The 22,822-nt window shown below is 43.3% G+C and overlaps 1 protein-coding gene across 5 annotated transcripts in view; it reads right to left on the bottom strand.

Annotated features, from left to right (window-relative positions):
• Positions 1–22,822, bottom strand: part of ca8 (carbonic anhydrase 8 (inactive)) — a 68,097-nt gene that overhangs the window by 25,582 nt on the left and 19,693 nt on the right. For 3 of the 5 annotated variants that reach the window (XM_043689316.2, XM_087985907.1, XM_087985910.1), the window contains exons 6-9: positions 21,500–21,562; positions 15,034–15,082; positions 14,821–14,933; positions 2,919–3,085 (exon numbers count right to left, since the gene is read on the bottom strand). In XM_043689316.2, coding sequence (XP_043545251.1) covers positions 2,951–3,085; positions 14,821–14,933; positions 15,034–15,082; positions 21,500–21,562 — 360 coding nt within the window. In that variant the 3' untranslated portion in view covers positions 2,919–2,950. Of the gene's footprint in view, positions 1–659; positions 1,069–2,918; positions 3,086–14,820; positions 14,934–15,033; positions 15,083–21,499; positions 21,563–22,822 lie in introns of those variants that run through there. The other 2 variants (XM_087985908.1, XM_087985909.1) reach the window with 2 other exon arrangements.

A 22,822-nucleotide genomic window follows, 5' to 3' on the forward strand; every position in this document is an offset into this window, starting at 1 on the left:
TGCTCGCTGTTGGGAGGCCTGCAGTACAATCCCAACATGGTGACCACACCCTTCCTACTTCTGAGCTCTGCCCATATTGCCTCACTGCTCGAGTCCTCCATAGTGCCCTCCGTCAGCACAGCTGCGATATCCTCTTTGACCAGTAATGCAACTCCTCCACCCCTTTTCCCTCCCTCTCTATCCTGCCTGAAGCATCTATATCCTGGGATATTTAGTTGCCAATTATGCCCTTCCCCTCAGTCAAATCTCAATAATTTCAATAACAGTTCAACAGCATTTTCAAGGGCAGCTAGGGATGGGCAATAAATTTTGGGTTAGCCCAGAGCCCCTAAATGATTTTTTGTGAAAAGCATAAGCATTTTTAACCAGATATTTATATTTTTAAAAGTTAACATATTGTTTCCTTTCTCACTTGTAAAATTAGCATTATGAAGTTCAGTATGGTTTAAATGTGCTGTCAATTGGCATTAGGTTCACAAACATCCTCAGATGAGTCTTCCCCAGTGGAAGATTAAGGTAGTTGGGATTGTTATTAATTAATGTCTATTTTCATCATATTGTCCTGCTTTCTAAAACTAGATCCCATTCCCTCAGGACTGAATGACCTATTTAATAGGTACAGGCAAAATGAGCAAAAAAAAAAAACCACTATTCAATTTCCTTTCTCCTTCTACAGAATATTCCTGCAGCATTTATAGTCATGAGTATATATTTAGCATGAACAAAACAGTGTAACAAGACAATGAGGCTACAAAAGATGTACCACTGATGAATGTGCAAAAAGGTGATTAATTTCAATTTATTCATATCATTTTAGTGACAGATATTCATTCTAATAATGTGTACTTATACCATGCTTTTTAGCATCAAAGAACAGTGCTTCACAGAACCATTATTCTGTAATTTTGGATGAAGAGCTTATGTTCGAAATGCTGACTCTCCTGCTCCTCGAATGCTGCCTGACTGGCTGTGCTTTTCCAGCACCACACCAACTATTGAACCACAATGGTGATATGGGGATGGATGGTCCAAAGCATAGTTACAGATGGGGTTTTTAAAAAGGAGCATCTTAAAAGGAAATGAGAGAGAAAAAAAATAAGGAATTCCTAAGCTTAGAGTCAAAGTAGTATAAAAAGCCACAGTCCCTGATGGTGAGACAATTAAAATCAGAGATACGCAGGAGACCTCAGACGAACGGTAATATTTAGATTAGATTAGATTACATGACAGTGTGGAAACAGGCCCTTCGGCCCAACAAGTCCACACCGACCCGCCGAAGCGCAACCCACCCATACCCCTACATTTACCCCTTACCTAACACTACGGGCAATTTAGCATAGCCAATTCACCTGACCCTGCACATCTTTGGATTGTGGGAGGAAACCGGAGCACCCGGAGGAAACCCACGCAGACACGGGGAGAATATGCAAACTCCATACAGTCAGTCGCCTGAGGCGGGACTGTGTGGAGTTATTTGACAGTTATAGAGTCACAACACAAACAGACTCTTCCATCCAACTCATCCATAACAACCAAAGTTGTGGGGCTGAGGAAAATTAAAGGAGGAGGTGGTGAAGAACAAGATCATGATAGAACTCAACAAACAGACAGGAATTTTAAAAACAAGATGCAGAATCTGCAGGGTGATGGGATTTCAAGCAAGTTAAAAAAACATGGACAGCAGATGGTTTTAATGATTTTGAGTCGATGGAGAACAGAATGTCAGAGACTGGACAATAATGCGACTGAGTAGCCCAAAGTTAAAAAGGCAAAGACATTGAATGAGAGAAGTTACAACACATCAAAAAGGCCATACAGTCCATGTGTGAGAACCTGCTAACCACTCTCAACCCACTTTCTAGCACCTGGTCCATGGCACTTCAGCTGACGATTCAGATCAGGATTTTCACCTTAATCTTCAAACCAGGCAGTGGATCCCAAGCAGTCACCATGCTCTGGGTCAAAGGGTTTTTTCTGATGGCCCCTCTCAATTACTTGAAATCTGTACCCCCGATCACTAACCTTTCCTCTAGAGGAGAAACGGGTCCTCCCCGCCCATTCTATCCAAGTCCTTCCTTACTGTGAAACTCAATTACATTATCCACAGCCTCCTGTGTTTTGAAAGAGAAAGAAGTCTGGCCTCTCCAATCTTTCATTTGCAGCTTTCAAGCCTCAAAATATTCTTATGCTCCCTCTGGAGCAATGATGACCTTCCTTTTTAGTAAAGAAAGATATTACCCTCTCTTAACATTAAAATGAAGTCTCCTGGATTAACCCAGTGCCTATCCAAATAGGAGAGCTCTTCTGACACCAACAATTTGGTAAGTTCTGATTGGACATGCTCATCATTTGTTTTTCCAGAAATGTGCATATGGTTGGGTTAAAAAAAATTTCAATAATCTACTTTAACAGTTTTTCTTTGTACCAACCACCAAGGTAATGGCTTAGTCTTCTCAATGTTCAACCACACAGAATTTCTGCTGATTACATACAGGCTGCTGAACAATCATTTAATTTAGTGACAGTGGAGTGATTGAGAGGGGTATTGTAGAGGTGGAGCTGGTATCATCAGCATACATCCAAGTTGTTTTTATTTCATTCATGGGACATGGACATCATTGGCTGGGCCAGTATTTAATGCACCTTCACATCTCAATTTGTTGTGAAAAGTGTTAAATAAAGGCAGGTCAACCTTTTATCTCTCTCTTCTCCACAAGATAACCCAGGAATAAAATATATTGTTGTTTAAAGATATTCACATCTGTGTATTATGCAAACTCATCTAGAAATGGAAGTGTTTTCAAAAACTTTAACAATAGCACAGCAACCTGTAACTAAACAGCATAGATGGCTTCACGTTCACAGATTATTATTGGTCTATTTGTAGAACAGCAAGAAAGATTTTGTCTGAGGATTACCTGGAAATGATTCAGTTTAGCATCAGCATTTCCTATTGGAATGCAGCTCTGACAATTCGATCACTGAGAGGCTGAGTTGGTCTAAAATTGTCTCCTAAAATCCCATCACATCCTTCAGGAAGCTCAGCTCCTTTAACATGAGATCGTACTCTTCGGAACTCTTCTATCTGGGATAGAAAATACAGTCAGATTCAAACAAACTGCATTTATATGACGACGTCTTTATTCCTTCATGGGAGGTAGGCATTCCTGGAGAGATGGTGTCCTTCTCTGATTGCCTTTCAACTGAAGGCCTCACCAGGAAATTTCAGGGGCTGGCCAAAGGTCAACCACATTTGTGGTTCTGGAGTCACACAGAGCAGCCTGAGCGAGAACGTCAGATTTTCCACTCTTAAAAAAAATTTGTGAACCAGATAGATTCATGACAAATGAGTAATATTGATAGTCATCATCTCTGCAATTTAACTTCATATTCCAGATTTTTATTAAATTAAATTTAAATTCTACCAGCTGCCACTGAAGCATTCTGTAGGGTCATCGAACCCAAAGCATTAACTGTTTCTCCCTGCACAGATGTTACAAGACCTGCATGAGCAGCAGTTACATGAGCAGCATTAAGTCACCATCTCCCCTGTTACCTTTCTTATACAATGGGACAGCATTGGCTATTCTCCAGTCCTCTGGGACCACACTTGTGGCCAAAGACGATACAAAGATGTCTGTCAATGCTCCAGCAATTTATTCTCGTACATCCCTCAGTATTCTGGGATCGATCCCATCAGAACCCAGGGACATATCTACTTTCATACTTGAAGACACAAAATACTTCTTCCTTTTTAATAGCAACTTGCTTAGAGATTCACTCCCTTCCTGGAGATCTTCCTCCACCAATACCTTCTCTTTGGTGACTAGATTAGATTAGAATAGATTAGATTCCCTACAGTGTGGAAACAGGCCCTTCGGCCCAACAAGTCCACACCGACCCTCTCAAGAGCAACCCATCCAGACCCATTCCCCTACATTCAGCCCTAACTAATGCACCTAACACTACGGGCAATTTAGCATGGTCAAATCACCTAACCTGCACATCTTTGGACTGTGGGAGAAAACCTGAGCACCCAGAGGAAACCCACGCAGACACAGGGAGAATGTGCAAACTCCACACACAGACGTTGCCCGAGGCAGGAATTGAACCTGGGCCCCTGATGCTGTGAGGCAGCAGTGCTAACCACTGAGCCACTGTGCTGCCCTGACACAAGTACTAATTTAGGACCTCACCTACCTCTTCTGGCACCACACACCAATTCCCTCCTCAGTTCTTGAGTGGGCCACCCCTTTCCCTGGCTACCCTCTTGCTTTCTATACAAGTATAGAAAAAAACTCAACTCTCCCCTTCAGTTGATGAATCAGTAATATCCCCCTCATGTTAAAAACCACTAAGAAATGACTGAGGGTATAAGGATACAATGTTCTCAGGATCTTTAATGTTCATCGTTAAGAGGGGCTCTGCAGTAGCACTGACTGAGCTGGCTGTATCCAAAATAACAGCTGCAAAACATCGCCTGAGAAAGCTGGAACTAACTATCAATGTAATCCTGCCCTTACCAATTTGCAGATTGATCAGAGTTACAATGATATACAGTCTAGAGTAGAGACTAAGTCCAGCCCAGGAGGGGCTTTCACACAGTGGCTCTGACCTGCTGAAAATAATTCAAACTGATCTAACTACTCCAAACTAGGAATCAGTGAGACTCTGCGGGCTATCAGCAGAATTGTAACCTCATGGCTAGGCATACACCTCCATACCTACCCCCCCCCCCCCCCCCCCCCCCCCACCTGACTGTTACCATCTTGCCAAAAAGATGAATATTGGTTCAAAGCAGAATGCATACCAAGAACCCCACCATACAGAGATACAAAGGAACGATCAAATCTGGTGAAGCTATTCCATGGGACTGCTTGCATGTCAAATAGCACATGACAGAGAGCGCTCAGGTGATCCCACAACCAATGGATCAGAATCTAACCTCTGCAGTCCTGCTACATCCAGTCATGGATAGTGATGGACAAGCCTCCTCCAACAGTCCCCAGTATTTCAGATGCCAGTCTTCAATCTATTTGATTCATTCCACATGAGCTCGAGAAACTGTTGGAGAGACTGGATACTGAGAATACACTCTGGCAATGGTACTGGACATGTGCTCCAGAATTAGCCACCTCCCAAGCCAAACTCTTCCAGTCCAGCTACAACATTGTCCTCTACCCAACAGTGTGGAAAATTGCCCACATATTTCCCATGCATCCCACCCATTGAACTCAATGTACTCTATGCTCACTTTGGACTGGTGAGTGAAATGATACTACCTGCCCCAACAGCACCCATACCCACATTCACCACCACAGACATCAGATAGACCTTGGAGTGTGAACCCATGGAAAGGACTGGCTCAGAGGGAGTCCCATCCATGCACTCAGATCCTGCACACACCAGCTGGCAGGAGTATGCCCATCTTTAACCTCTCCTTATTGAGAGATGAAATTCCCACCAGCTTCAAGACAACTTCACTATTATCCAAGTACTGAAGAAGAAAAAAAAAAATCAGCTAATGTGCCTTAATGACTAATGCCAGATTATTCTGACCGCCATCATTATGAAGCGCTTTGAGGGGTCAGTAATGGGACACATCAACTCCAGCCTCCCAGATTGCCTTAATCCACTACAATTCATCTACCATCACAACAGGTCCATGGCAGACAGACAATCTCCCTGTCCCTATACTCATCCCTGGAACATATGGATAACAAGGACACCTACGTCAGTGTCCTATTTATGGATTTTAGGCCTGTCTTTGACACCATAATTCCAACCAAATCCAGCTTCAAACTCAGGCCTAGGTCTCTGCTCCCCCCCCAGGATCCTTGATCTCCTGACCCACAGACTGCATCAGTAATGACAGGTGACAGCACCTCCTCTATCATAATCCTCAACACCAGTGCCCCACAGACTATGTACTCATCTGCTGACTAGCTTCCTTATACATGCATGACTGTGTCGCCAAGTTCAGTTCTAACTCCATTTAGAAATTTGCTGATGACACCACTGTAGTAGGTTGGATCTCAAACGACAAGACAGAGTACAAGAAAGAGATGGAGAGCTTAGCAGCATGGTGTAAAGACAACAATCTCTCCCTCAATGTCAGCAAAATGAAGGAGCTGGCCATAGACCTCAGGAAGTGGAGTGGAGGGCACGTCTCTGTCTCTATCCATGGGACTGAGGTGGAGATGGTCAAGAGTTTCAAGTTCTCGGAAGTAAATACCACCACCAATCTGTCCCTGTCCATCTACATTGATGCTACAGTCAGAAAGCACACCAACACCTCGACTTCCTCAGGAGGCCAAGGAAATTCAGCATGTCCACAGTGACTCACCAATTTTTATAGATTCACCACAGAAGGCATTATATCCAGATGCATCACAGCTCAATATGGCAACTGCTCTGCCCAAGACCACAACAAATTAGAGTTGTGAACCAGCTCAGTCCATCATGCAAACCAGCCATCCATTAACTGACTCAGTCTACACTTCCCACTGCCTCGGGCAAGCAGCCAACAGAAAGACCCTTCTCATCCCAGTTAAACCCTTTTCCAGTGGGAAAAAGATACAAACATTTGAAAACATGAACCAACAGATTCAAGAAAAGCTTCTTTCCCGCTGTTTTCAAATTTATGAAAGGACCTCTCATATTAGAGTTGATCTTTCTCTGCACCTTCTCTGTAGCTGTAACATTATATTCTGTGTTCTGTACTGTCACCCTGATGTACTTATGTGGTGTATTTGTCTGGTTAGCATGCAAAACAATATTTTTCACTATCTCAGTACATGTAACAATAAATCAAATCTAAACTATGCCCTGTACACAAAAGCAGGACAAGTCCAACGTGGCCAAACGACCATCCTATCCACGCCCACTTAATCATCAGCAAGTGATGGAAGAAATTGGTGACGGTGCTATCAAGCAGAACTTGCAAAGGTATAACCTTTAAATCTATAAAAATTGGAGAGAGTCACTGTGGACATGCTGAATTTCCTTGGCCTCCTGAGGAAGTCGAGGTGTTGGTGTGCTTTCTGACTGTAGCATCAATGTAGATGGACAGTGACAGATTGGTGGTGGTATTTACTCCCGGGAACTTGAAAGGCAGAACTGTTTGGGTTCTGCCAGGACATTCAGCTCCTGACCTAATTACCCCAAACGTGGACCAAAGAGCTGAACTCCAGAGGAGAGACAACTGTCACTTCCCTTGTCATTAAGGCTTGACCAAGAATAGCATCAAGGAACTCTAAAACCGGAGCTGGCAGGAAATAGGAGGAAAGCACTCTGCTGTTGGAACATAAAGGATGATGATTGTGGCTGTTGGAGGTCAGTCATCTCAGTTCCAGGACATCTCTGCAGGAGCTCCTCAGGAAAGTGTCCTAGGCCCAACCATCTCCAACTGCTCCATCAATGACCTTCCTCCGTTGGTCAGAAGTGGGAAACAAAAACAGAAATTGCTAGAAAAACTCAGCAGGTCTGGCAGCATGTGGAGAGAAATCAGAGTTAACGTTTTGGGTCGAGTGACCCTTCCTCAACCTTTCCTCAGGCCAGGAGCGAGGATATTCACTGATGAATGTACAATTTCTCAGACACCAACAGTCCAAACCCATGTACAGTAACATAGATGGGAGCAAGGAATATACCTACCACCTTATTAAAACAATCTTTTGGTCTCAACCACTTTGTTGTAGTGAACTCCACTGGCACACCACTCTCTGGGTGAAGAAATTTCTCATCTCAGTCCTGAAAGGGTTTACCTATTATCCTTAAACTATGACCCCCTGATTCTGGACTCTACACCATTGGGAATATTCTTCCTGCATCTAACCTAATCATCTAATCCTAGATCCCCCTCATTCTAAACTCCAGTGAACACAATCTCCCCTCAGACATCAGTCCTGCCACCTCAGGAATCAGTCTTTGCTTCACTCCCTCCATCACCAGAACATCCTTCTTCAGATAAGGAGATCAAAATTGCGCACAATATTCCAGATGTAGCCTTACCAATGCCCTGATTACAGCAAGACATCCTTGTTCCTATAATCGAATCCTCTCACTATGAAAGCCAGTATAAGTGTACCTACAACCTACTGCACCTGTATGCTTCCCTTCAGTGACTGGTGCACAGGGATACCCAGGTCTTGTGAAATCTCCCCCGCCACCCAGTCTCAATTTACAGCCAAATAATAATTTGCTTTCCTATTTTTGCTACAAAGAAATAGTAAGATTTGGAAAATATCGAGTCTTCAGCTGATAGGTAGTGAGAAATCTTTGTCACACCAATGCCAGGCACAATCTCCAAAAGAGTGTCTAACCATCACCTCGACTTTAATGGCATTACCATATCCCAATCTCTCACCATCAACATTCTGGGGATGACCGACCATTTTCTGCACCACAAGCACTACATTTTAGGATTCGTGACCCTTTCCAGGATGCAGGGACATGTTCACACTACAACGTTCACATTTACGGTCTATGCAACCACTTCTTTTAAAGACCCAAGGAAGAAAGCCATCAGGGTTCAGGGCTGGGTCAATGTTTAGTCCCCATTAGCTTTGAGTATTTTGGTCATTTTGTGATAACAATTATTTTAAATCCCTCCTCGTCTCCTTCCCTTATATTTTCTTCTATTATAAGGATGCTCCTTTGCCTGTCATCTATAAAGATGACAAATATAAAATATTTGTCCAAAATATCTTCTCTCCACCTTCATTAATTCCCCTGCCTCATCCTCGAAATGACCAATGAGAGTTTCAGCTACTCTCTGCTTTTTTAGTACTTGGAAAACCTCTCCCCGGTCTGAGTTTATATTTCTTGTTACTTACTCCCAAATTCCAACTTCACCCGCATTCTTTCATGACATCCTTTTTAGATTTCTGAAAATTTGAATCTTCTGGCCTCCTACTAACCATGGAACCTTGCACCACAGAGCTTTGACAACATTATGTGACAATCATATAACCCAATAAATATGCACCCTTTATAGCTCAGGTTCCATCATCATGGTCTTGGCAATCACCATTGACCAAAAGATGTATTGAATTAATAGATGGCTTCAAATACAAGTGAATATTCTGCACAAAACACTTTTCCTCATAAAAACTTGATTGAGTTTTTTGAAGTAACAAAGAGGATTGAAGAGGGCAGAGCAGTAGATGTGATCTACATGGACTTCAGTAAGGCGTTTGACAAGGTTCCCCAAGGTAAGATCTCACGGAATACTGGGAGAACTAGCCATTTGGATACAGAACTGGCTCAAAGGGAGAAGATAGAGGTGGTGGTGGTGGAGGGTTGTTTTTCAGACTGAAGGCCTGTGACCAGTGGAGTGCCACAAGGATCGGTGCTGGGTCCTCTACTTTTTGTCATTTACATAAATGATTTGGATGCGAACATAAGAGGTACAGTTAGTAAGTTTGCAGATGACACCAAAATTGGAGGTGTAGTGGACAGCGAAGAGGGTTACCTCTGATTACAACAGGATCTGGACCAGATGGGCCAATGGGCTGAGAAGTGGCAGATGGAGTTTAATTCAGATAAATGCGAGGTGCTGCATTTTGGGAAAGCAAATCTTAGCCGGACTTCTACACTTAATGGTAAGGTCCTAGGGAGTGTTGCTGAACAAAGAGACCTTGGAGTGCAGGTTCATTGCTACTTGAAAGTGGAGCAGCAGGTAGATAGGATAGTGAAGGCGGCGTTTGGTATGCTTTCCTTTATTGGTCAGAATATTGAGTACAGGAGTTGGGAGGTCACCTTGAGGATGTACAGGACATTAGTTAGGCCATTGTTGGAATATTGTGTGCAATTCTGCTCTCTGTTCTGTAGGAAAGACGTTGTGAAACTTGAAAGGGTTCAGAAAAGATTTACAAGGATGTTACCAGGGTTGGAGGATCTGAGCTATAGGGAGAGGCTGAACAGGCTGGAGCTGTTTTCCCTGGAGCGGAGACTGAGGGGTGATCTTTTAGAGGTTTACAAAATTATGAGGGGCATGGATAGGGTAAATAGACAAAGTCTTTTCCCTGGGGTCAGGGAGTCTAGAACTAGAGGACATAGGTTTAGGGTGAGAGGAGAAAGATATAAAAGAGACCTAAGGGGCAACTTTTCCACACAGAGGGTGGTACGTGTATGGAATTAGCTGCCAGAGGAAGTGGTGGAGGCTGGTACAATTGCAACATTTAAGAGGCATTTGGATGGGTATATGAATAGGAAGGGTTTGGAGGGATATGGGCAGGGTGCTGGCAGGTGGGACTAGATTGGGTTGGGATATCTGGTTGGCATGGGCGGGTTGGACCAAAGGGTTTGTTTCCATGCTGTACACCTCTGTGACTCTCTGACTCTATTTGTAAATGCAAGTCAGGACCGTGATGGGATTGTGATCCTCAAAATTGGTGCAGTTACACCGAAAGTGAAACTTCAGTTGTTAAATACCATGAAGGACAGAGAAGGTGGTGCACCCCCACTATTAGACTTGGTGTCCACCTGCCTGTGGTGTCAGGGCAACCAGGGAGGACCTACTCACCACCATCCACTTCCCAAAAACAAATTAAGTGTGCTCTCAGAATAAGTGTCAGAAGTTGGGAGCATCTATAATTGTATCAAAAACAAATCTCAAAAATGATGTTGACAGGTATCCTTTCCCTTCGATACACTGGGATCTAAGCTCCAAAAAACTACTGATGTCCATGCTTGACCATTTTGTTTTAAAATGGCACTTTTAATTTGAAGAAAATTTTAATTCCTTTTTTCAAAAAGTCAAACTTTGCAGTGGGATGTTGCCAAGACTTTCAGGCAGCTTCATGAAATCTGGGACAGATTTAGCCCAAGGATTAGCATTTTATTTTAAAATCAAGCTGCGGGGCAGAACTTTCTCAGCACCCCCCCCCCCCAACCAAGTCCCTGCCACCGGAACTGAACAGGGATCCTAAAGGTCAGAGAGCAGGCGCAGCAGGAAGACCGGTCACAAATATCCAGGAAGCAGCCTCCTATGTAACCAGCTCAGTGTACAATCCACTCAACATTGGCCCTGGCACCTCCATTGGGAGAGGAGAGCATGGATGGTGCAGATAAACAATAGAACAATGAGGTTGGGGGTGGGAGGGGAGCCTTCCGTGGATTAGTCCCAACAGTTGTCATCTTTTTGGAGTGCAGTCCTCTTGCAGCGTAGACCCTCTACTTCGACAGCCCCTTGGCTTTTTGCATAATTGCCATGGCAACCTCTGTACACACCACCACTGTGCTGCCAACAAAATAGTGAAGAGGTCACAAAATACACGGAATTGGGACCTAAACAACGGAAAGTGTTGGCCCACTGAGAACCCAATCCATACGGTCCCAGGCAAGTCTCTTCAGGAGGTAGAAATGAGTTACGAGGTATTCAGACAATTTTCTCCTATTTTCCTGGTCATAGATGGAGGAAATTCAGCCAATAGCCTAAACAACAAATCAACCTGTTTTCAGTGACATTTGGTTGAACTCCAGGATGAAGTTAAAAGTTGGGTTTCTGGTCTTTGTTCCTGTTCTGTAAAGTGCTGAGAATGAGCTAATAACCATACTGGAAATAGCCTTTCAATAATTACTAAATTCAGGCTATGTTTTCATCAAAAATAGCCCATTAAGCTTACTCATTGAATTAACCTGCCTGAAACTTTTGCGCATCCAGAGTCGAGCACTAGAGCCAGTGAACTATTTATTTTCTGAATTAAACTTGAAGGTTATCGAAGAGACATCAAAAAATAAATTAAAATCTAGCCTGACTGATTTAGAGCAACTAAAAACAGCAGACAACACCACAACATCATAATTACAATTGTGTTATGCAGTAGTTCAATAATTCTTTATTATGAAAGATAATATGAACTAATTAAAAAGTAAATCACACACAGTGCAGTATGAGGGGAATTGGTTGATTTCAAAGCCTCTGCGGTACCAGCTTTCCTGTATTTTCATATTTACTCAGTGGGAAATGTGAAATAAAATTTGCAATTCTTGGTTTTGATTCAAAACATGTGACACGTGTTTAATGTCAAGTAGTCTATTTGACACCAGCTCTATTTAACTACAATATTTCAGCTCTCTGCTTTGAACTAGATACTTCTCTAGGTAGGAGTTTGATATGCTTGAGCTTTTGAAAAAAAAAGACAAGAACATAGCCATTTTCTAACCAATTAGCAACAGTGAATGGCTACACTGTGGAGTTACAGCTTCCTGCACGGTTAAATATTCTAGTGCTCTATTTAGGTTTATTCTATTCTATTATCAATCCCAGATCAAAAATTAGAGAGTCAAAAGTCCTAACAACTGACTTCATCTCAATTTTTCTCTTTGGGGGGGGGGGGGGGGGGGGGGGGGGGGGGGGGGGGGGGGGGGGGGGGGGGGGGGGGGAAAGAGGTGTTTCAGATTCCCAGTGTACTACTAGTATGTCACTGCTACTGGAAGGGAGAAGCAGAACAGGGAAAAGTGAACTGCATCATGTGTATCCAGACTTTCACTGAGTTTGTGAGAAACGTGGTCAAAGAGCATTAAAAATGACAAAAAGTAACCTCAAGCAGCTTTGCATGCCTAAAAATACAGAACTTGCAGTTCTAGTTTCACGGATCTTTGCTTACTCTATGTGGGAGATTTAAACATAATCCTTAAACTGAAGGTTATACCATGTTCTAGGTATCTGTGGATTTGTCTGAGCCCAGGACCAATGGCTATTTCCTTTGATAAATCATCAAGTTAATTCAGTTGAAAAATGAACCAAGAGTAAATGGAACATATATCTGTGATTAATACTGCTTCAAAATATTTTGAGTTGAAAACGGCTATGATATAATAAGAGAGACAAGGGTAAATGTAACTCCACAATAGAGCTATCCCAGATTCAAACAGTTTTTCCTTTTGTAAACTGTTGTAGTTCACGATAATGTTATTGATCTACGTGGGGTTAATGAGGGCACTAATTTAATTTCTTCCTAAGATTATAGAACTCCCTAATGCAGTGCATTTATAATTAAAAATTATACTCTAATGAAAATAAAATTAAAAATCACATGACATCAGAACTTCCAAATAAATCTGTTGGACGATAACCTGGTATGGTGAGCTTTTTAACTTGGTCCACATCGGTCCACCCCGGGCTCCTCCACAATGAAAAACAACAAGACTGACTGCAGTATTCAAAAGAACAAAGAAATTTCCATGTCCTTGCCAACATTTATCCTTCAGCCAACTTCAGGCAAGCACAGACCCAGATCTTTAAGACAGTGCGAGAGCAGAATGCTTGGCCCTGACACGACTGGAGTTTGAACACAGTGTCATGCAGAGTCAGGAAGACACATATTGCCAAGCATATCTATAGTTCAGAACCAATCCCCTTTTCTCATCATAGACTGCATAGAAGGTCCACTTCCAGTTAATTGACTTGTTGGGATTTCAAATGTACAAGTCACCCACAACATTACACAGCCACCAGCGCTCCTCCCTTAACCTCCTAACAATGCTCACCTTGCCAAGTGACCTCAGATAAAATACACCCATCAATGGTGCACCACCCTGAAATACCCACCTACCCTCACCCAACCAATACTACTCACCTTGCCATGTGACATTGTTCACCATCCTGGAACATGCTGAGCAGTGACAGGGGAAACTGCAGAGTTGCGTTGAGGTTGCTAGGGGATGCTGGAGCACTATGATACACAGCTATTTCACTTCCACTGAATACATCCGGAAACTTTACAATGGTTACAAAAGCTCCAAATAAAATCAGTTCAAGAAAAAAAAAGGGCAAATACAGTGCAAATAACTCCAGCCTGTGAGAAATTAGCCACCTCCTCCCACTGTTGTATTAGATTAGATTACTCTACAGTGTGAAACAGGCCCTTCGGCCCAACAAGTCCACACCGACCCGCCGAAGCATAACCCACCCATACCCCTACATTTACCCCTTACCTAACACTACGGGCAATTTAGCGTGGCCAATTCACCTGACCTGCACATCTTTGGACTGTGGGAGGAAACCGGAGCACCCGGAGGAAACCCACGCAGACACGGGGAGAACGTGCAAACTCCACACAGACAGTTGCCTGAGGCGGGAATTGAACCCGGGTCTCTGGCGCTGCGAGGCAGCAGTGCTAACCACTGTGCCACCGTGCCGCCATTGTGGAAGACTGTACAGTGGGGTTTTCCCATTTAAATATTATACACTTGCAAATGTCATCACTTCCTCAGGGTCTCATGTTACAGGAGTCATTCACAGCTCCCTACATCAGAATGGAGGTTATCACATTCAGGCCATCGGGTTTCCTACATTAATCATACAAAATATGCCAATGGTATTACAGCCAGAGATTGAAAGGCAGTGCGAATCCATGTCCTTCCTTTGAAATCCAGGCAAAAAAGTTACACATTATGAGCTGTTTACATTAACATAATATGACACAATTAAGTTAGTATTAAATTAATATTCAAATTAACCTGAGCAAAATTGGACAATGGTCATATGGTTACTTCCAGTGACATGTTACAGTTGTTCCTTTCTCTTTAAAATCAAATGTCACTTTACAATAACTTCAAACGATGGCATTTAATAGCTACATCAAAGTGAAAAATACATTTGTTTATTCTTATTGATTGATCACTATGGTTACCTGACTTCTGTTGATGTTTCCAGAAAAAAAATGATAAAAGATAACTATCATTTCATCTTTGACCTTTGCTTGGGATTCCAATACCTGTATAGCTTTTTTAAGTAAAGCCTTTGAAAAGGAAATTGACTTTCCAAGTTTCTCCTGTGCAGGGAGAAGCTTTATGAAGTTCACTACGTACCTGTAACTGAGAGATTGTGAGAGGGTATCGGAATAAGATCCAGGTCACGTTCTCACAACATGGTGGGATGGTCAGAGAGCCTTCATATACCCAGTAATCTCGAAGGAGTGGATCTAAACATGGACAAAATTAGAAACATTTAAAAGGAGAATACAAGAGTCCTGCAGCATTAGTTTAACAAAACAGAGAATATATCAAGCAGAAAATACTCACCAGGAAGTAAGGTATTGGGATTAAAACATGGTATGGTCTTCAATTTTCCCTAGCCAACAAAAATTGAAAATGAGAATACTTATAACAAAAGAATGAGCATTAGGTTTTATTGTCATGTACTCAAATACAGAAGTACGGTGAAGAGTGAACAACATTGCACCATCCTAACTACCTAGCTCCAGTCAGGATGGTCTGAAATCATGTCAGCTACGACCGATTCTACTCAAACCAATAAAGTCAGCCAAAGAACATTGAACATTACAGTACAGGCCGTTCGGCCTTCTGTCAATCCGCTCTGTGAAACCAATCTGAAGCCCATCTCACCTGCACAATTCCATTCTTGTCCATATGCTTTTCCAATCACCATTTAAATGCCCATAAAGCTGGTGAGTATAACTGTTCCAGGCAGTGCGTTCCACTCCCCTACTACTGAGTAAAGAAACTACCTCTGACATCTGTCCTAGATATATCACCCTTCAATTTAAAGCTATGTCCCGTCGTGCTAGCCATCACCATCTGAGGAAAAAGGCTCTCACGTCTAACCCTCTGATTATCTTATATGTCTCACTTAAGTCACCTCTCAACCTTTTTCTCTCTAACGAAAAACAGCCTCAAGTCTCTCAGCCTTTCCTCATAAGACTTTCCCTCCATACCAGGCAACATCCTGGTAAATCTCCTCTGAACCCTTTCCAAATCTTCCACATTGTAGGAATAATGTGGTGACCTGAACTGTACGCAAAATTCCAAGTGCAGCCGCACCAGAGTTTTGTACAGCTGCAGCATGACCTCATGGCTCCGAAACTAAATCCATCTACCAATAAAAGCTAGCACACCGTACCCCTTCTTAACACCTCTAATCAACCTGAGTGGCAACTTTCAGGGATCTATGTACATGGACACAGAGATCTCTCTGCTCATCTACACGACCAAGACTCTTACCATTCGCCCAGTACTCTGCATTCCTGTTGCTCCTTCCAAAGTGAATCACTTCACACTTTTCTGCATTAAACTCCAATTCCCACACCTCAGCCCAGCTCTGCAGCGTATTTATGTCTCTCTGTAACCTGCAACATCCTTCAGCACTATCCACAACTCCACTGATCTTAGTGTCATCTGCAAATTTACTAACCCACCCTTCTACGCACTCATCCAGGTTATTTATAAAATGACAAACAGCAGTGGCCCCAAAACAGATCCTCGTGGAAGATTTGCAACTTAGGTTGAGGTTCTGGATGTAGGTTTGCTCGCTGAGCTAGAAGATTCGTTTTCTGACATTTCGTCACCATACTAGGTAACATCTTCAGTGAGCCTCCGGATGAAGCACTGGTGGTGTAGTCCACTTTCACCAACCGTAGGAAACTCTATAAATAGAATCATTTCCTATGGTGATATCATGTCTTGTTCTTTCACCATCATTAAATGATATAAATGAGAGGAAACCTTCAAGACCATCAATAATTCCCTTACTGGCATAAAATTCACTAAAGAGGAGGAAAACAAAAACAAACTGCCATTCCTGGATGTCACAGTAGAGCGAACAGCCAATGGGGAACTTCAAACCAGCGTCTACAGAAAAACACCACCTACAGACCAAATATTGAACTATAGAAGCAATCATCCCAACATCCACAAACAAAGCTGCATGATAACATTTCAATGAGCCACCACACACTGCAGCACAGAGGAACTACGCAGAGCAGAGGAAAGTTGGAGTGTATTCAAAACGATCAGGTATCCAAAGAACAAAGTCTGCTGATTTCTCAGCAACAAACCCAAACAAGCAGTCAAAACACGTCCAGAAACCGTAGCCACTCTCCCCGATATCAAAGACATCTCAGAAATGACTACCAGACTACACAGACCCCTTGGCATCATGGTAGCCCACAAACCCACCAACGCACTAAAACAGCAGCTAATGAACTTGACAGACCCCATACAGACAACAAGCAAAACTAATGTCATTTACAAAATACCTTGTAAGAACTGTACCAAGCACTACATTGGACAAACAGGCAGAAAACTAGCCACCAGGATACATGAACATCAACTAGCCACAAAAAGACATGACCCTCTCACACTAGTATCCTTGCATACAGATGAGGAAGGACACCACTTCGACTGGGACAACACATCTATCCTAGGACAAGCCATACAGAGACACGCACGAGAATTCCTAGAAGCATGGCATTCCAACCGGTACTCTCAACAAACACATTGACTTGGACCCCATTTACCACCCCCTGACAAAACTAAGAAAATGGCATCATAGGAAGTAATGTCACCACTGGAAATGACATCACCAACCCTAGGAAACTCAAACATATAAATAGAAAGCAGCCTACACCATTAGTGCTTCATTCGGAGGCTCACTGATGTTACCTAGTATGGTGATGAAATGTCTGAAAACAAACCTTCCAGCTCAGTGAACAAACCTACATCTAGATCCTTGTCGTACACCACTAGTAACTGAACTCCAAGATGAACATTTCCCATCAACCACCATCCGCTGTCTTCTTTCAGCTAGCCAATTTCTGATCCAAACTGCTAAATCACCCCCAATCCCATGCCTCCATATGGTGTGCAATAGCCTACCGTGGGGAACCTTATCAAACACCTTACTGAAATCCATATACACCACATCAACCACTTTACCCTCATCCACCTGTTTGGTCACCTTCTCAAAGAACTCAATAAGGTTTCTGAGGCACGACCTACCCTTCACAAAACCATGTTGACTATCCCTAATCAAATTATTCCTTTCCAGATGATTATAAGTCCTATCTCTTACACCCTTTCCAACACTTTATCCATAACGGAAGTAAGGCTCACTGGTCTGTAATTTCCAGGGTGGTCTCTACTCCCCTTCTTGAAGAAAGAGACAGCATTTGCTATCCTCCAATCTTCTGGGACTATTCCTGTAGACAATGACAACACGGAGATCAAAGCCAAAGGCTCTGCAACCTCCTCACCGGCTTCCTAGAGAATCCCAGGATAAATCCCATCCGGCCCAGGGGACTTATTTATTTGCACACTTTCCAGAATTGTTAACACCTCCTTGTGAGCCTCAATCCCATCTTGTCTAGTAGCCTGTATCTTCGTATTCCCCTCGACAGCATTGTCTTTTTCCAGTGTGAATACTGACGAAAAATATTGATCTAGCGCTTCCCTCATCGCCTCAGACTCCACGCACAACTTCCCACTACTGTCCTTGATTGGCCTTAATCTTACTTTAGAGCTGAAAAATGTGTTGCTGGAAAAGCGCAGCAGGTCAGGCAGTATCCAAGGAGCAGGAGAATCAACATTTTGGGCATAAGCCCTTCTTCAGGAATCAGCTTATACCCGAAACGTCGATTCTCCTGCTCCTTGGATGCTGCCTGACCTGCTGCGATCTCCTTCAGCTCTGATCTCCAGCATCTGCAGTCCTCACTTTCTCCTACCTAATCTTTCTCTAGTCATTCTTTTATTCCTGATATACTTAGAAAGCGCCTTAGGGTTTTCCTTGATCCTATCCACCAATGACTTCTTATGACCCTCCTGGCTCTTCTTAGCTCTCTCTTTAGTTCTTTCTTGGCTAACTTGTATCTATCAAGCACCCTAACTGAGCCTTCACATCTCTAATAGAAGCCTTCTTCTTCTTCCTCTTGAAGAGAGATTCTTGAGTAAACCACAGCTCTGTCACTCGACAACATCCTCCCTGCCTGACAGGTACATACTCACTCATCGATGACCCGCAATAGCAGGTCCTTGAATAAGCTCAACATTTCAATTGTGCCCAACCCCTGTAGTTTCCATCCCCATCCTGTGCACCTTAAATCTTGCCTAATCGCATCATAACTGCCTCTCTCCAGCATTAATTCTTGCCCTGCGGTACATGTCTATCCCTTTCCATTGTTCAAGTAAAGATAATCAAATTGTGGTCACTATCACCAAAGTGATGGTCATTTGCCCTAATTCACAGGTAATATCTGGAAGTTGATCCAAAGTAAGTCTGCACTTTCCTCACTAAACGACACCCCATGTGGAATTTCAGCAGTGATGAGCTGTCCTGGACAGCACAGCTTCATTGCTACTTCTGTGGCAGGAGCCAGATCACTCCCAAATCACATGAAAATTAAACAGGACTGGCAGCAGACCCATGGAGAGGCATTGGTAGAGCTGGCATTAGCTGACAGCTCAAAAAAGTAAGCTAGGCTGTGAAAATAGTCATCTTGACAAGTAGACTAGCTCTGCACCAAAGCCTCAGGCTTTCTGTCTACCACCTTCCTAAATCAGCAGGCAGAGTCTTTTTTGTGCATCTTTATCCTTTCCAATCCTCTCAAACCTCTCCCCTCAATGAGGCGGAATTTACACATCTAAAGGCCTTGCTGTAGAATCTGGGAGATTTTGGTGACATATTCCAGCACATTCTCAGGTATCTCAGACATAGGCTTCCAGATAAGGCAGTCTGTCCATATCCTTAGTACCCACTTATAGTCCTTCCTACCAGCTTCAGATATCAGTTAGTGATACCTTCCTTTATCACATCTTTAGTTCCAACTCTCAAGGTTATGGGACTATCAGATGGATGAGAACAGTACACATTCTACCAAATCAACAGTGTGAGAAAGGAATGAGTTTCATCCATTCAGCTGGAGAGACTTTCCATTCCTTTCACTGTCCATAACAACTTCATTCAGCCTACAGCAATTTCATCCCACCAGTGAGTTTTTGAAAATGGTCAGTCACAGTCTGTCAGAGACCCTCAAATTGCAATCTGTGACCCTCCACCCTCTGTTTGTCATCTTAGACTTCAATCCCACCACTTGAGACTGTCATCCAGAGAGTGGATGTGCCATTCTTCACTCTACAGCCTATCCCAATCAAAACTCGCCCTGGTTTCCCCAATCCTCCTCATAGCATTTGTTAATGTTTCTGGTTGGTCATGTGACAATGCAAAACCTTTGGAAGGTCTTACCCACCTCATGATTTACTTGCTTCCCTATTGATCACCTTCCTACTCCAAAAGCCATTCTCTTTGCCAACTGCACCTTGCGTTTGACCCACAGAATCCACACCTGGACAGTATTGAACTTTCAGATGTTTTTATTTACTTACTGATATTGACTGCACCCACCCTGTGATCACACCAAAGACACATGCCCTGCCTTCTGTACATTCCACACCTCACCACAGTCCTCCCTCTTCCAGTCCTTCTTGCCCCAACTCCCACTATCAAAACTCCTTTTCCCCAGTTCTTCATGCTTCAACTGACAATAGCCCAGTACCACCAGGCCATCCCGGCCATCATTCTCCTGCTCGCCACTCTGCCACAAAAGCTCAGCAAGGTCAGCGAACTTTCGGCTCCAACATAACTCTCCCCATCCAACATGTTTCCCACTCCCAAATTCTTCAGTAAATTCTGTTAGTCAAGATAGATCACCATCTCCATTTAACTTTCACTCATGCACATTTTTGTACAATTACTTTATTATGGTAACTAATGAATATTTTTCCCCAACCATTTTCCTCTCCTCTCCCTGTTTCTAAATGATGTCATTTTTAAAAACGCTGGAGTGCACACACATCACCTCCCAATTGGAATCCCATGTGACTGTCTAATTAGGAATGTCACTTGTTCTCATTCCCTTCATATTTCTCCTCCCAATAAGATAGATGATTGATCTTGGGCTGGGGAATGAGAATCAAATATTAGGTTAATTGCTACCCCAGTGGCACTGTTGGAAAACATACCTTTATGGAGATCAAGCTGGAAGCTTTGCGGTGACATTTTTCATGATTAAATGTTTGATGGAGCTTACATTCTAACCAGCAGAATCCTTCTTTTCAATGCCGTTCCAAACAAGCGAACTTGAATTCTGCTAGCTTCCCACTGAGCTAGCTTGGAGTCAATTTTTCAATTGGCTCTTTATCACTGCACACTTCACTCTTTCACACAAATTAAATTCTTCAGCTTTCCCATTTCCGGAAGATTTTTCCCAATCTTCCTCTCCTCATTGACCCGATAATTGGGTTTATCCATTTTTCCCAGGACGGAACATAGTTTTTGGGTAAGTTCATATATATTGACATAAAATGCATTGCAGTTATGTGGGACACAGTCTGGATGGATCTGGGGGATCTTTTCTCACCTGACATCCTCATATATTCAAAGACAAGTCGCATTTTAAAAGTTGAACTGCTAAAAATGCAAAAATGGATTTTTGCAGGAAAAAGTAGATAAGTAAAGATAAAATCAGAGACAAACTGGCCCTTCTCCATCACTAAATGGTGCTTACAATCCCAGCCCCGAAAATCTCAGTGGCACTTTGGTTTTCTCTCCACACCAAATGCTGGTTTCCTCTTCCATCTCGGAATACAAACATGCAATGTACATAAAGCCAGCATCTTTCGTCTTAAATTTTAAAAGATGTTGAATCACTACGAGAGAGGAGTCTTTCTCTAGCACAGACAATGATTTACCGATTACCTTGTACTGGATTTCCTGAAGGATTTCAGTGACAGCTTTTAGACCTAGGTGTTCCTTTCCTATCTGCAGCAGGAAGACAATGAGATACTTATTTAGTTCAGTCATTTTGGCTTTGAATGTACAAAAATGAAACATTAAAAACTTAACTCATTCCTATAGCAACAATAGGAAGGCTTATATTTAATTACCAGCTTGTCTCATGATAGTGGAACATAACATACGTAGTGGCCTTGAATCTTGCATTATCGACAGTGAGCTGTCAGAGCAACAGAACATTAGGTCACTTGAAATGTTTGTGTTGTACTTTGACTGATAAGTACAGAAATGTTTCCACCTTGTTTTGAGGCACAGATATCATTTTACAGTTGGCGGTGCCAATCAGAGATTACACCATACACTGCTTTTATTTTAGTTCAGTCATGGAACTTGGATGCCGCTGGCTGGGCCACTAATTATTGCCAGTCCCCAATTGCTGAAAAATGTGTTGCTGGAAAAGCGCAGCAGATCAGGCAGCATCCAAGGAGCAGGAGAATCGATGTTTTGGGCATAAGCCCTTCCTCAGGATTGGGAAGGTGTGCCAAGCAGACTAAGATAAAAGGTAGGGAGGAGGGACTTGGGAGAGGGGCGTTGAGAATGCAATAGGTGGAAGGTGGTTAAGGTGAGGGCGATAGGCCAGAGAGGGGGTGGGGGCAGAGAGGTCGGGAAGAAGATTACAGGTCAAGAAGGTGGTGCTGAGTCCGAGGGTTGGGACTGAGATAAGGTGGGGGGGGGGGGGGTGGGGGAAAAAAAAGAGGGGAAATGAGGGAGCTGGAGAAATCTGAGTTCATCCTCTGTGGTTGGAGGGTTCCTAGGTGGAAGATGAGGTGCTCTTTCTCCAGGCGTCGTGTGACCATGGTCTGGCAACGGAGGCGGCCTAGGACCTGCATGTCCTTGGCCGAGTGGGAAGGGGGAGTTAAAGTGTTCAGCCACGGGGTGGTTGGGGCGGGTGTCCCAGAGGTGTTCCCTGAAACGTTCCGCAAGTAGGCAGCCTGTCTCCCCAATATAGAGAAGGCCACATCGGGTGCAGCGGATGCAGTAAATGATGTGTGTGGAGATGCAGGTGAATTTGTGGTGGATATGAAAGGATCCCTGGGGCCCTTGGAGGGAAGTAAGGGGGGGAGGTGTGGGCGCAAGTTTTGCATTTCTGGCGGTTGCAGGGGAAAGGTGCCAGGAGTGGAGGTTGAGTTGGTGGGGGGTGTGGAGGGAGTCACGGAGGGAGTGGCCTTTCCGGAACGCTGATAGGGGAGGGGAGGGAAATATATCCCTGGTGGTGGGGTCCGTTTG

This window comes from Chiloscyllium plagiosum, unplaced genomic scaffold (genome assembly GCF_037043375.1).
Source record: "Chiloscyllium plagiosum isolate Xiang-an unplaced genomic scaffold, Cpla_swu_hap1 HiC_scaffold_4, whole genome shotgun sequence".
Lineage (NCBI taxonomy): Eukaryota > Metazoa > Chordata > Chondrichthyes > Orectolobiformes > Hemiscylliidae > Chiloscyllium > Chiloscyllium plagiosum.